General features: G+C 43.5%; 1 protein-coding gene across 25 annotated transcripts in view; it reads right to left on the reverse strand.

The window, feature by feature from the left end:
- ICA1 (islet cell autoantigen 1) overlaps positions 1 to 14,535 on the reverse strand; it is a 148,930-nt gene that overhangs the window by 6,982 nt on the left and 127,413 nt on the right. For 18 of the 25 annotated variants that reach the window (XR_007460002.1, XM_049641540.1, XM_049641517.1 and 15 more), the window contains one exon: positions 5,414 to 5,683. The exons of 2 other annotated variants lie outside the window; for them this stretch is intronic. Coding sequence is in view for 22 of the 23 variants with exons in the window: in XM_049641540.1 (XP_049497497.1) it covers positions 5,414 to 5,683 (270 nt within the window). In the remaining variant the exon portion in view is untranslated. Of the gene's footprint in view, positions 1 to 2,226; positions 2,885 to 5,413; positions 5,684 to 12,601; positions 13,123 to 14,535 lie in introns of those variants that run through there. 5 more of the 25 variants (XM_049641518.1, XM_049641533.1, XM_049641536.1 and 2 more) reach the window with 5 other exon arrangements.

Consider the following 14,535-nt stretch of genomic DNA (forward strand, 5'->3'; position numbering starts at 1 on the left):
AAATTAGACCAATCTTAAAATGACGTGAGAGAATGGGAATGAGTGAGTATACCGGGTACAAAGGGAATGGAGGCAGAAACATCTAACCTGGACTGCTGGGAGGAACAGGAAGTCAGGGAAGCCTCCGTGTATGAAATGACATTGAAGCTGAGAACCAGAAGGATGAGAACTTAACTAGGGAAAGCAAGCATCATGGGTGTGTAGGTGGGTGACGTGCTCTAAGGAGGAGCGAGAATGCGTACCAGAGCCCAGTGGTGGGTAGAGCCAGGCTCACTCAAGTTCGATATGGCTGGAGTCCAGCTTACTGACATAATACATGTTTCTCCAGCAAAACAATGTTGTTAAGTCATGCTAAGTAAAGGTGTGGGGAGTGTAGGCAGCAGTGGGACTGGGGTCAGGTCCTAAAGGACCTTGTAAGCCAATCTGAGGAGTTGAGAAATTATATAAATGATGGATATAAAACTCCAACAACTTGGCAAGTCACAAGACCTATGTGGGAATCCCTGATTTCCTCATATACTAAATGGGGGTGGAATAGATGGTCATCAAGGCCCCTTCCATGGATTAAAGGAGGCACTTAAATTCTGCACATATCCAAGACCTACAGATGCTCCTCAACAAGCTGCTTCTTTGATGGAACAAAAATTCCACTGGCTTGTGTTGAAAGTACCACTTCATTAAACTCTAACTGCACGCCACAGTCTTCTCCTTCATATCCTTTGAGCCCCAGAAATACGTTATCTGGAACCAGGCTAAGCCAGGAATGGCAAGAGGCGAGCTCAGTTTGAGGAAAGGTGAATTTGAGATAATGCAAAGCCTGGCATTACATTAGCCTTAAATAGAAACCCACCCAGATGGCAATAGCACCTAGGCATGGTATAAAACAAAAGAATATCCAGAAGGAACACAGGGCTGTACATTTGTGAGAATGTGGAACAAAACTCCTAACTTTGGTTTGCAGAATCCTAAATCACAAGATGTCCTGGTGCATTTATTTTGAGCAGATGGTAGTCTTTTCAGTATCGGTGTCTATTTCTAAATTAAATTTGGGATATTGGTGGAGAATGGAGAAGAATGTCAAATGAGGCTTATCAGCCTCACCTCATCTCTACCTTGGGCAACCCCCTCTGGCTAGCTCTCCTTCTATTCACTTTAAGAGGCCTTAGGAAGGCACTATTTTCTCCTCCCTGTATGACACAGGAAATTCCAGCCCCTATTATGCTGGTAACTTCAGAAACTCTTAGAAATCCTACATAAAATTAACTCCTCTTTCAAATGTTCAGCCCAACTTAATCCTAAATGTAAGTTGCTTTGTTTGGCTCTCCCAGACCTTGAAGTTGAGGTGGGGAGCAGAGGAAAATGCAACTGTTATCTTACTAAATCCCCCTTCCTTTCTGCTCCCCAGAGCACAGGGGAATGGATGAGGAAAGAGGACAAAGAAAGGAGGGAGGGAGGCAGAGGAAGATGGGGAGATAAGGAGGGGAGAAGACAGAAGAGGTGAAGGAGAAGGGAGGAGGGGAGAGTGAGAGGGAAATGCAGCCTGTGGAAGAGCAGAGTTTGCTGCCCTCCAAGCCTGGAGCATTCCCGAAGTTCTCATGACACTCTGACCCTGAGGCTGCAGCCCCACCTGGACCTCACAGAGAACCAGGACAGCGGTGGTTGAGACTGAGCAGGAATGCGCTTCAGGGAAGATGTGGGTGGCTGCTAGCACAGGAGAAGATTCTATAGACAATCTCGATTTCAAATATTCTATTCTGGAACATCATCTGATTTTTGTGGTTGACAGGGACCCTGCCTCCCCACATGCACATTCCTCCTTCATGGCAACCACCTGTCCTTGGTCTGTGTGTGTGTCCAGGACACCCAGGGCCAGGCTAATCATATTATAATTCCTGCTCCTCTGGAAGCATCCACGGAGAGGCCTGAAGGAACCCACTGAGGAGTCACATTTGCCATCAAAGACTTGGTACAGAGAGCCAGCCAGAAGGGAATGGTGAAAGGCACAGACTCTGGAGGCAGATGGCTCAGGTTCACTCTCTCTCTCCTATCAGATGTATGATCTCAGGCAAATTACATAGCTGCTCTGTTCCTCAGTTTCCTGGGCTCTATGATGGAGATGATGATAGTACCTGACTAGGAAGGGTGTGGTGAGGATTAGGTTACGTCAACTCTCTACCACTGCTTCTTTCACTAAGCCAACATGCCAATGGGCCTTTGTACTCCATGTTGTGTTTGACTTTTCAGTTGTTTATTTAATTTGGGTTTTGAGATGATCTGGATAATCAGGGGAAGCAGTTCCAATACGAGGTGTCAGAAGTTTAACAGTTACTTAGATGCTTTTGCAGTTCATGTATATAGATGCATTTTCTAGACGATGGATGTAATAAAAAAAAATCTACAGCCAATATTCATCTTTTCCTCTTTTTTAGGGTGAAAGTCCTCATAAAAGCATAGACTGTGGTTGTAACTGGATTACATGATCAATCATCAAAGCAGGGGGGCTGTTCTTTATTTGTACCACATCTGTTTTGAAGGTTCCTTGAATTCAGGCAGCACCAGTGGTGGAATTCTGGGAGTACCTGCTGGGAGTCCATAGGTGTGAGAGAGGCTGAATGAGCTTCCTCTTTCAAACACTTAGGTTCCACTTTTTTTTTTTTTTTTTCTGTCACTTTAAGTTCCGTAGACATTCAATTGATGGCTGTTGGCATGCAAAGGCAACAGGATAACTCAGAGGTTACAAAACAACTCCTTTAACATTGGTCTTCATAGAACACCAGCAGAGAAAAGGAAACTTTTAGCAGCTAGGATGATCCCTTTAAATGGTAAATCAGATCATACCCATTGTTGGTCCAAGATGCTATGATGGTTCCCAATTTCACTTGGGCTAAAAAAAAAAAGGCCCAGGTTGTTCCAAAGGCTAGGACGCCCTGTGTGGCCTAGCTTCTGCCTCCCTGCCTCACTTAGACCACAGTGCTCTTCCTGCCGACCCTTGGGCATGCCAGGGGTGTCCTCCCTTGGGCAATGGCACATGGGTTCCCTCTGTCTGCATCTCCACATGGCCGATTGTCTCATCTCCTGCAAATCTGCTCAGATCTCATCTTAATGAGAATCCTATTTAGTTCTGCAGCCTGACCTACCCTGCTCTCCACCTAACAGTCTCTTTCCCCTGGTTCTAGCTTTCCTTTTCCTCATCATACCAATCACTTTCTAACCCACTATGTGATTTTTCTTTATTATGTTTATTGTTCATTACCTCTTCTTCATTAGAATGTTAGTTCCAGGAAGGCAGAAGCCTTGTCTGTTATGTTTTCATATGAATCCCCAGTGCCTGGCACCCAGAAGGACCCAACCAATCTCTGTTGAATGAGAAACTTGCTAAGAAGCTAGTAGGGTGGCAACATCAAGTTAGATTTTGCTTGCTTGAGAAATAATGGCCTGCCTTGGTAGTAGTACCTCTCTACCAGTATAAGAAGACCTCTTTCCAAAATGAGCTTGCATTTTTCACTGTCAGAACACCTCCCTCCTTTTTTTTAATTTAATTTTTTGAGATAAACAGAGACAGTGTGAGTGGGGGAATGGCAGAGAGAGGGAGAGAGACACTCCCAAGCAGGCTCCACGCTGCCAGGGCAGAGTCCAACACGGGGCTCGATCCCACAAAACTGTGAGATCATGACCCGAGACAAAACCAAGAGTCAGACACTCAAATGACTGAGCCACGCAGGTGCCCCAGAACACCTCCCTTCTTAGACCCAAGTGTGCTTTTGTGCTGTTTCCTTGGACTTGGGACAAGGCTAAAGTGCCAAGTCCATGGCCACTGCTCTGGTCCTAGCTCTCAGGCATAGTTCCAGGGCTGTGGCCCCTGAGCTGAGATCTTCTCACCCTGCCTGCTCAGGAAAAAGGCATGGAGCTCTGACTTCTCAGCTGTCAGTGGGGGCCACTCACAAGTGAATGACACTCAGCCACCCCAGCTAAGTGAGAGCACTGCCACCACCATTCCTCTGGGCATCAGAGGCCCTAGTGTCTCCACAGCTGGGGGCCTGAATCGGGTTCATCCTGCAGCACAGCTGGAGAGTCTCCAGCAGCCCCAAGATCTGAGAGGTAGATCCTGGCTCTGGGCTTCCAGCTCTCCCACAGCTTGTTGGCACCTCCCCCGCAGGTGGGTGGGGGTGAAACTCAAGTCACTGGTGCTCATCTGGGGCTCCAGCAAAAGAGATGGCGAAACCCAGAGGTGAAACTCAGGGTGTAGTATTTTTGGATTCCATGTATCTCTCCTATCTCTAACTCTGTTACTGAAGAAAAAAAAAAAAAAAAAATGACATGGCTACAAAATGAGACTCCCAGAAGAAGATAAAAGGAATCATGTATTTCATTTAAAAAAAAAAAAAAAAAAAAGAGGGAACACCTTTTTTTGGTCTTGCCCACCAACTCTTGCTGTGTCCATGATCTCATCTCCAAAGACCTGAGGTTTTTTTTTAATAGCTCATAATTACTTAATCATTCCAGTTCTGCTGTTTGTTCTCAGCTTTAAGTGCCAGATAAACACTTATTAAGGAGATAGCCTAAATTCATGGAAAAACCAAAACAACTTGAGAACTTCTTAATAGTGATTCCTGTCTTACAATTAAAGCGACATGAAAGGAGGAAAACGGTGTCGAAATACTAGAAAATAGTCTCCTTCCCAAGGTCTGTTTAGAAACTCAAACTTTAAAATTTCAATTTCAATCTGAGTTTAATTTTGCCCTCTAAATCAATGCGCTCCTCATGCTGGCAGTTCTCAACCAGTGTGCTGCCCTGCACCCTGACCAATGTTGCCAGCCACAGATGATCAGTGTGGAAACTGTATTTCGTCTGTGGCCAAGGCACATGGGGCTGCTGAGCCCCGTGGTTTAGGCAGAACAGGAGCAGCTGAACTGACAGCATCCTCAGCGTTGCAGTGAGCCAGGATGGAAAGACAGCAAGAAGCAAGATAAAATTCAATGTGCAAAGAGTTAAGAAGCCCAGCGTGGTGTTACTTGGCACCTAGAAAGACGACATGTCTATAGAAATGTGGAGAACTGGCTAGGCAGAATTGGCCAAAGCCAATAGGGTCACAACCAGGAAGATTCTCTACGGTATGCCCTGCAAAAATCTAAAATGAGAGCAAGACTGTAAGATTGAGAGCCACCTCTCTAACCTGTCATTAAAAGGAAACATGAACATGACAAGAAAATTATGAAAAGCAAGAAAATTATGAGAAGCAACCTATCTTAAAGCTGGGATAGGACTCTGAGATTTCAACTAAAAAGACACTGGATATAAAATAAAACCCAGAAAACATGAAAAAAAGACAAAGAAGGTAGAAAGAGGCTTTTGGATTAAAAATAAAGAATGAGCACACAACAACAAACCCTGTTTCAATCCCCGTGGTACGTACCTTGGAGTGAGGCCTGTAAGTCTTTCATGTTTTGGTCTAAAAGCTGTGAAGGAAGGAATCCTGAGCCTGCCTGGGGTCTGGGGTCTGGCTCTCCGGCGGCCACAGTGGGCACTGGCTCCTTCGGCCGGCCGTCTCCAAACACGGCAGCCCACTCTTTGCTGAACTCACCCTCGTCCAGGGAGGAAGCATTGAAGATCTCACTCAACAGAAGCAGGTCATCTTTGTCAGCACCCTCGGGTTCTAGGGTCCCCGCCACTGGGCCCAGGCAAGCTGATCAAAGTAACAGAGCACAAAACACATCACCACCCAGGGCCCAAGCTTTTGGGAGCAAATACAGGGGGTGGCTGGGATGGAGCACACTGGGTGATGGCTACATTTAAGAAAAAGTTTATCAAACCATAAATGATTCTCATCATAGTCTCTCTTAAATTCCAGAATTCAATTTCTAGTCCCACTGTCATTCATGCCCCTTCCTCCAAAGCAAGTCCAGTTTCTGGGCATCAGTAGGATTTCCATTAAAAACTCTAGGGTTTTGTTCTTTCCTTAATATAAAAGCAAATTTACCACCAAAACATTTCTCAGACAGGAAACAAAGCCAGGATTGAAGGCATGTGGGAGGTTTTCATTCCTTGTTTGTATAGCTTCCCAAATCTTTTCATACAACAAGCCCTAAAGCCACAGCCACCACACCCTGCAGGAGTCTGCCCTGTCATCCACAATGGGGAGAGGACACTTGCCACGCCTTGGGCAGGAACAGAAGATGTCAGGAAGTCCAACAATGACCAAGGAAGGCCTCTTGCTTCCTTTCTCCTTTGCTGCAACTAAATGCAACCCACCTCGAGGCTCTGCCAGAGCAGAGGAAAGGTGGGTCTGGTTTGCCTGAGGGCAGCAGTGAAAGAATGACAGGAAAACGGCAAATTATGGAACCACCTAGAGAAGGCCAGAGACACAGTCCCTGGAGGGTTGGAATGAGAACCAGACCAGAGGGTAAGCCCCGAGGCCATTCTTTACTTGCTGTGTGACTACATCAAGACCCTTAGCTCTTATGGGTCTCTTGTATTTTTCACCTGTAAAATGATAATATTAATAATGCCCACCTCAAAGCATTATCAGGAAGATGAAAGGAAATACACCTTTAAATCTCATTGCTTGTCCACAAGGGAGACTTTAAAGAAGAGATTCATTCTCATAATATGAACACTGACAAAACACTTAACAGGGAATACAAATAGAATGGGGGCATCACTAGCCAGAAATCCTACAAGACCTTTCACTGGGTTTTCTACATATTTTGAACACCAAAGACTGATGGTCTTACTAACTGTGGCTTTGCTGTGGTACCTACTTGCCACATGGGAACTGCAAACGTATGTCACGAAGAGAAGGAATAATCGTGATTTGTATTTTCTGAGCTATACTGCAATTTTGATACCGTCATATTAAGTGAGATTAACAGGTTTTCCTCAAATATATGAGACAATTAGCAAGTGAAGGCTTTTTAAAAAAATACACAAAGCTTATCTGTCAGCTTAACTGGATCTACTTTCTTTTTTTTTTTTTTTTTTAACGTTTTTTTTTTTTTTATTTTTTTATTTTTGGGACAGAGAGAGACAGAGCATGAACGGGGGAGGGTCAGAGAGAGAGGGAGACACAGAATCGGAAACAGGCTCCAGGCTCCGAGCCATCAGCCCAGAGCCTGACGCGGGGCTCGAACTCACGGACCGCGAGATCGTGACCTGGCTGAAGTCGGACGCTTAACCGACTGCGCCACCCAGGCGCCCCAACTGGATCTACTTTCAACCACACTTTATATAAACGTGTTCTGACTGAGAGGACTTCTGATGTGCTAAGCAGACTGGCTATAAATCCAGGAAGGGAGGAGTCCAGTCACTCTCTTATCACTGTGGTTTAAAAATAGTAGCGAAATATGGCTTTAATTGGACAACTGTCTAAGTATTCTTATTGTTTGTGTTATCACAGAAATTTGTAGGTGGGTGATGAGAAGACAAGGGAAATGGCATTTTAGTAAATAGGCTTGCGAGACAGTTCTTTAGGAGGGTGGGCAGCCAGGATCCACCTTGACCTGTGCATGGTGGAAAGGCAGGTGGGTAGGGTAGGACAGCCCATATTTGTGAATGCAGGCAGAAAGCATGGCTGTGTCCATTAACATACACCTCACTAGGCATCCTCCCTCCTTTCGGCTCTCAATCTCGCTTGGTGTCAACTCTTTTTACATATATTAACTTCACAAATCTCCATACATTCTACTTTCATTTGGGACTGGAATATCCAAACCTTTTCTCCTGGTTTACTTTCTGGCCTGACTGAAACCAGCTGATTGCGGAACCAAACCTGTTTTACTGGAACCAACTCAAATCAAAGAGTAGACTCTAGAGGAAGGGATGACTTTAGATAAGCACTGGAAGTTATGCGTATTCTTCCTGAAGTCACTTTACAGCCCTCTGCTAAGTCAAACCCTGACTACTCTTTGATTTGAATTGACATCATCAATTTATTTGAATTGACATTTGATTTGACATCATCAAGATGTCAACCCAGGGAAGATCATGACTAACATTAGCAACAATAATAAACGTTAAGCCTTCCAAAAAATAACCAGAAACTGGGGAAGCTTAATCTTTAACTATTTAGGTTGTGTGTGACAGTTCTGAGTGGACTTCTGTGGGTTTTGTTAACTTGGCATCCCTTCCCTCTTCCTCTTCAGTTTTCTCTTTCTGGAAACACCTTCTCCACCAGATCCTGGTGAATACTACATAAAGTGCCTCACCACCCCTCATCTAGACTGGCCAGAGTCCTTCATTTCTCAGACCATGGAGACTGGCTCAGGGATGAGCACATGCCAGAGGCTTCGCTGAGTTTGGTATATGGAAGGGGGAAGGAGGAGGATGTCTTTCTCAGACTCCAGGTTCTAAAGATACAGTTTTGAGGCTCCCAGGAATGAGAGAGCCGGACATAGAACAACACAGTATCAAGAGTTGGAAATAGAATATTGACAACACTGTCTAAGCTCTGCATCCAGCCTCATTTGAGGCCAGTCCACCACTGTATGTCCTCAGTTACATGGACCAATACCCAATATGTTCTTTTCTTTTTAATTTTAAAGTTAAACTACTTAGAGAAGGGTTTCTATTACTTCCAACCAAAAGATTCCTGACCAATATTGTATCCTGTCAAATTCAACTTCACTGACAATAATGAGAAAAGGACCCATGGCAAGGATGATACTGTCTAGAGCTATTTCTGAACAGAAATTTACTTGGAGATCTACCACTGAATTTGGGCTATTAGTGTCCTGGTTATTTAACAGTTAAAGTGGGCTGCACAGTGGACATTTCTCTAAGAGAACTTATTACTTCACTAAAAGCAATGAAACTGGCACTGACTTGAACCAGAAAACAGGGAAACCCAATTACTGCCCTGATAATTAAGATGCTTGAAATTACTATACATAACTCATAAGAAAAACTTAATTACAAGTAGAAAAGGACAGGCTTAGGTCTGTAACCAGACAAGTCAAGACTTGAAAAATAACACTAGCTCTTAAGAATCAAGCTATCATTTTCCTTGGAAATAATTCAGCTCAACTGTGAGAAAATGGGGACACACACAGAGAGATGACAAGCGCTTTGAGAGAAACCCTGGTAAGGGCTGTACAGGCAGAGTCAGGGCTTCCACCCAGGTAGCTGAGCAAGTATCATGCCTGGGTCATGGCACCCATCCTGCTTTTGTCTTCAAGGGTAAACCAAAGTTCTGGAGCTCTCAAGTGCCAACCCACAGATACAGACCATTCCAAGTCCCCATCATGCTCTTGTAGGCTCCCGAGTCTCCATGTTCACTCTCACATCCAATAACCCAACCCCAGATGTTACTATAAAAATAGAAGCCAATAGACACAATGAACTCTAGTTCTCACCTCTAGGTCTTCAGCTCTATAATCATTTATGAATTCCCTCCTTTTTTTTTTTTTTTTAATGTTTATTTTTGAGAGAGAGAGAGAAAGAGAGAGAGGCAGACAGAAAGAGAGAGACACAGAATCCCAAGCAGGCTCTTGGCTCTGAGCTGTCAGCACAGAGCCTGACACGGGGCTCAAACTCATGAATGGTGAAATCATGACCTGAGCTGAAGTGAACGCTTAAGTGACTGAGCCACCCAGACACCCCTCCCTCTTCCTTTTTAACATCAGCCCTAGGTACACTCTCCCCTCCTGCTGGGAGCCTGCTCTGCCCCCACTGGGATTCAGCTCCAGCGTCTCTATTCTTTCTCTCTCCAAGGCTTCCTCTCCTAACCTCAGAAGACGTGTGCACATCCCAACAACAGCCAATCTTGCGACTGCTGTCTCCTTGGGCACCCCGTCCCATCCCCAATGTTGCTGCTCTGGTTTCTTCTCCCTTCTACAGCCACACACTGTACTTTGTCACTGCTCTTATTTCCGCTACCTGTAGTCAAGTTCCTGCCCCTGCTCCAAACAGCAGTGGCCCTCCTGAAGGTTACCAGTGAGATCTTCATGGCCGATTCAACCCTTTCTCTGGCCTCACCCTCTGTGGGACTTTGTCCTGTTGTACAAGCTGGAAATGCTGTCATCTCCTGGGGTCTCCATGAAGTGGCTCTCTCAGGTGTCTTCCTATCTCCTCAACAATACTATCCCTGCTGCCTCTTCTTATTCTGGTTGCCCTACAGTTTCCTCCTAAGCCTATCTGCCTTCCCTACATTATCTACAGAACATCTTATCTATTCTCATGGTTTCAATCTCACCTGGGAAGACTTTCAAATCTCCATCTACAATTCCAAGTTTTCTTGAACTCTGATGACAAACTCCTGACTCAAGGGTCCCTTGGGGCTTACTACTGGCAAGCCTGCTGACACTCCATAAAAGGCACCCTCCTCGCTGTATACCTTTGCTCAGTGCAGCTGTGAGAGTTTCATTTTCTTATTTTAAAACCTTCAATGGCTCCCTCTGACTCCAGAAGAAAGGAACACTCCTTACAGTGGTATTTAGGACCTCTGCAGTCCAGCTCTAAGGCAGCCCTTCCAGCAACTCATGAGGCCTTCAGAGAAACCTATGCTTTGGCAAAACTCCCTCACATTTGCCATTCCTCAAACATGCTTTCCTGCCTTCCTGTCTTGGAAGCCTGTTTTCTCCCAGTGAGATGCCTAGAGAGAAGAATCATACTGAACTGAAAGGAACCTTGGAGATTATCCCCATTTAACTCACTTTACAGATGAGGAAAAAGATACCCAGGTCAGATGACCTGCCCAAGGTCATATAATTTATTAGTTACAGATTATCTGTCTGGGGACCCCTGGCTCACAGATCAAGATGTTTTCTCAGTGCAGCACACCGCTTTTCCCTCAGAGCCTGTTAATGATGTCATATATAAATGAATATTCAAGCTTTTGTAAAGTGTTGAGGGTTTCTAAGGTCAGATGGCTCCACCAGCAGCCAGGCAACGCTCTTGGCTGTAAGCAGCATAGCAGAATGGCAGACCCACGCAGCATGTTTGCCTTGTACTGGCCAGGGGTTCAAAAATAAAATTCCTAGGCCCCTGGGAAAATATTCCCTAGGAAAACTGATTCTGAGCCAATGAGCTCTAACTGATTCTGACCTAGTGAGTTTTCAGAGTGAAAACTGACATACAGAGGAAGCTCTCTTAAGTTCAGATAGAGGGTGGGTGACAGAAAGTAGATGTGGGACACTGGTGACAGCCCACTCAGGTTATATTTTTGAAATCATACTGAGTTTCATGACCTCAGCATGAATTAGGAACCCAGGAGATGGAAATGGAGCTACATAGACCAAAAATGAGAGCACAGCAAAACAAAGAGATAAATGTCACAACAGTTACCTTCATCTGTGTGTGAAACAGGAAGACTCTGCTTCTCTGTTTTTCTCCCTGGTCCCCACTCTCAGCATTATGACTAATGTAAAGGCCACACATTTGCAATACATATGAAAAACCCCAGCAACCAACACAATCCTCACATCACCTGACAGAGAGTAAGGCGGGGGGAAGTGGGGTGGGAAACCACCGTACAAAAAGTCTAACGAGAAAAGTATTCGTCCTTATAAAAGGCTCCGGTAACAAATTGTACTTGTTTGGAATCCAAGAATACTACTTCTAAAAACTCCCTTGTGGTGAAAAAAGACACAGCTAATAATAATAATAACAGATGGGGAAAAATCCATCTCTACCCACTCTCTGGAATACACACACACCCCAAACAAAAACAAAAACAAAAACCCCAATCGTGCTAGACCCTGAGTAAGCACTCGAAAAAAGACTTCTTGATGATCCCCAGTCCTGGTCCTCCATTTTAACATTAGATCTTAACAAGCAAGTAATCTTACTGAAAAACTTGACACCCGGGGCAGGAGGAAATCTATACAGAACACTACTGACTACAGGGTGATCAAGTAAGAACAGGAGAGTGTTTGGTTTTAAAAATGCACCATTATTTTATGAAGGGACCAATGTCAGCTGTTCATCCTAGGATGCTGAGGGAGACAGGGAGAAGAAAAAGTTTATGAAAAAAGATAACAAGCTTAGTCTTTGCCACACTGCGTGTGAGGAGGCAATCAGGTTCCTAGTCAGCTCTATACAGAGAACAAAAGAGATAGTCCTGAACATCTGGGGAGAAACCAGGCATGGGGCCATAAGCCTGTATTATTGTTACAGGCCAAAGGTCTGCACCCGGACTAAAGGGAGCTACTGAATAAGCTTCTTTGTCGTTCTGATGGTTGGCCAGAATTTAGAGTCACAAGTCTGAAAGTAGTAACCAAGGAAATGGGAGAAGACAAACGTTTTAGTTGCAATGTGTACAATTATAATTTTTAAAAATTTCAGTTAGTCTTGTCCTAGAGAAGGATCTTTTGGATAAATCCAAATAATGAGATTTAGGTGGGCTAAATTCATCTAGCTATATAACTAGCTTTATAGGTTCACTTCCTGTTCAGTTATCTGATAGTTCTTTTTCTCAGCCAACTTTGAGGAATACAAACACTCCTGCATGTTACAACTAACTCATGAATTGAGGCTGGGATTGTCACATGTGCTCACAAGGTGATTTCAGAGCCACTTTAAAGTTACTGCAAAATGTCACTCAGTTTTTTTTCACTTAAAAATTTGTATAAACTGGCCAAGTATTGGTTTGCTATTTACATTATCTATTTAGTTGGAGAAAACACATTTCATTACGACACTGAATCGGAGTGATTTTTTGGGGCAACGGCTCCTGGAGAACTGTCTCCTTGTTGTTGTCATAAGTGGTCTGCTTTTTGATAACACTGTACCATGGCTTGGCCATTACTTGTCTAACAGAATTACCACTGGGAGTGAACTGGCCCCCAAGCAGCAGGGCGCTAGAGCTTATAGCCCCCAAGTCCTATAAAGGCAGCCATCCCTGGATTAAGCTCTTTTTATTTCTTGATTGCTTAATGTCTTGCATATTATTATCAGTGTTTTAATTCAGGATCTGGGCCTTCTGGCGGTTTTCTGAAGGGCACACATTTTGAAGTCAACTAATTATCGTGTGTTCTTTTCTTCATTCACCACAAGTTCTGTGCACTGACAGAGTATTTCTAGACTTGTGGTCATGTTAATCTTTAAGCTGATGCTGCCCTAGGGGTTGCCAATGCAGAAGAGTCAGATAGTGACAGAGCATGGCTCACGCCTCGAGAAGGGCTTTATGGCCTGGCAGTGATAAAGGGAAAGGAGAGATTATGTGACATTGCATTTAACTGAGACAATCTGTAAATCAACTTTTCTGCCTGAAAACAAATACACATTTTGGGAAAGAATACAATTTTGGGAAAGAAACAATACATTTTGGGTGATTGTATTGAGTGCTCAAAAAAAGGGTATGAGCTGCTATTCTATGAAACAAAGACTGTTAACTGTAAACCAATGAGTTATAAAAGTTGTTTTAAATAAGGGGAAATATAACAATCTTATTCCAGTGTATCTGTGACAGGCTCTGGATGAAGCTTATGAAAGTAAGCATCTATCTCAGGTAGTAGCATTTCTGATTTAATTCTGTGAAGAAATACATGGGTACTGGGTTAATTTTTGTTTTGCCATTACTACCAAGTTGAAAAAGTCAAAATCCAAAAGCAAGAACCCTTTTTTGTAATAAGGGGGGAAACACAAGAATATGGACTTCTATCTGCTTGTGTGTATGTAAAGAAATAGGGACGAGAATATGGAATAGAGAGGAATGGCAAGCAGAAATGGGAGTCAGAATTTTCCACTGTCTACATTTTCACTGTCATTATCACGTACCGATGTGAATATACATATTCAAAACTTATGTTTATTAAAACAGTGAAATTCAATAGATAATAAAAGAGAAAATTACATGAACAAGAGGTTGGCAACAGGAAAAATAACAGTCTTCCTTTCAAAACAAGTTGAAAGATACAGCTAATTATAAATAACTTGTGAAATGTTAAGATTTGGTAAAACTACATGGTGGGTACCTATTGTGTGTTAGATTATTGTCTTTATCTCACCTTTGCAAGCCTGCAATATTTCTCCCTCCAAAAAAATTTGTGACAAAAGCTCTTTATTTCATAAAAGTAATCTATCCTTATGCCAAGTGGGAAACGTTTTTATGAAAATGGAGGCCAGGTAATGGCAGTCTGCTTTAATTATTTGCTTTGTACTTTCATAACCCGAGGTGATTTCAATATTTACAAATAAGTATGATTCTGACAAAAAAACATGTGGACATTGATGAAATATTGCAAAGTGTGTTGCCTGGAATGAGAAATTGGTAAAGAAAGCAGGTTTCTTCCAAGTTTATAATCCTAAGCCCTGGAAACTTAATGTAAGAGTTCTACTTGCTGCCTTTCCATTTTTGAAAAAGCTTTAATCAATGCCTTCTGTTCCCCAGACTTCCTCTCACACTTCAGGAATTAAACCCAAATCAAGCTCAAACTGAGTAGAGGAAATTGTCGGCCCTAGTTAAATGGGGTCCATAGGATCATCTTGCCCCATTTCCAGTCCTAGGAGAAACTTGTTCCATCAGGGTGGACTATGGACCAGCAGTCCAGGACAAAGGGTGCTCTAGAGTTTGTCTCAGAATATCAGTGGAATTTTGGACTT

Source organism: Panthera uncia, chromosome A2 (assembly GCF_023721935.1).
Source record: "Panthera uncia isolate 11264 chromosome A2, Puncia_PCG_1.0, whole genome shotgun sequence".
In the NCBI taxonomy this organism is placed as follows: Eukaryota; Metazoa; Chordata; class Mammalia; order Carnivora; family Felidae; genus Panthera; species Panthera uncia.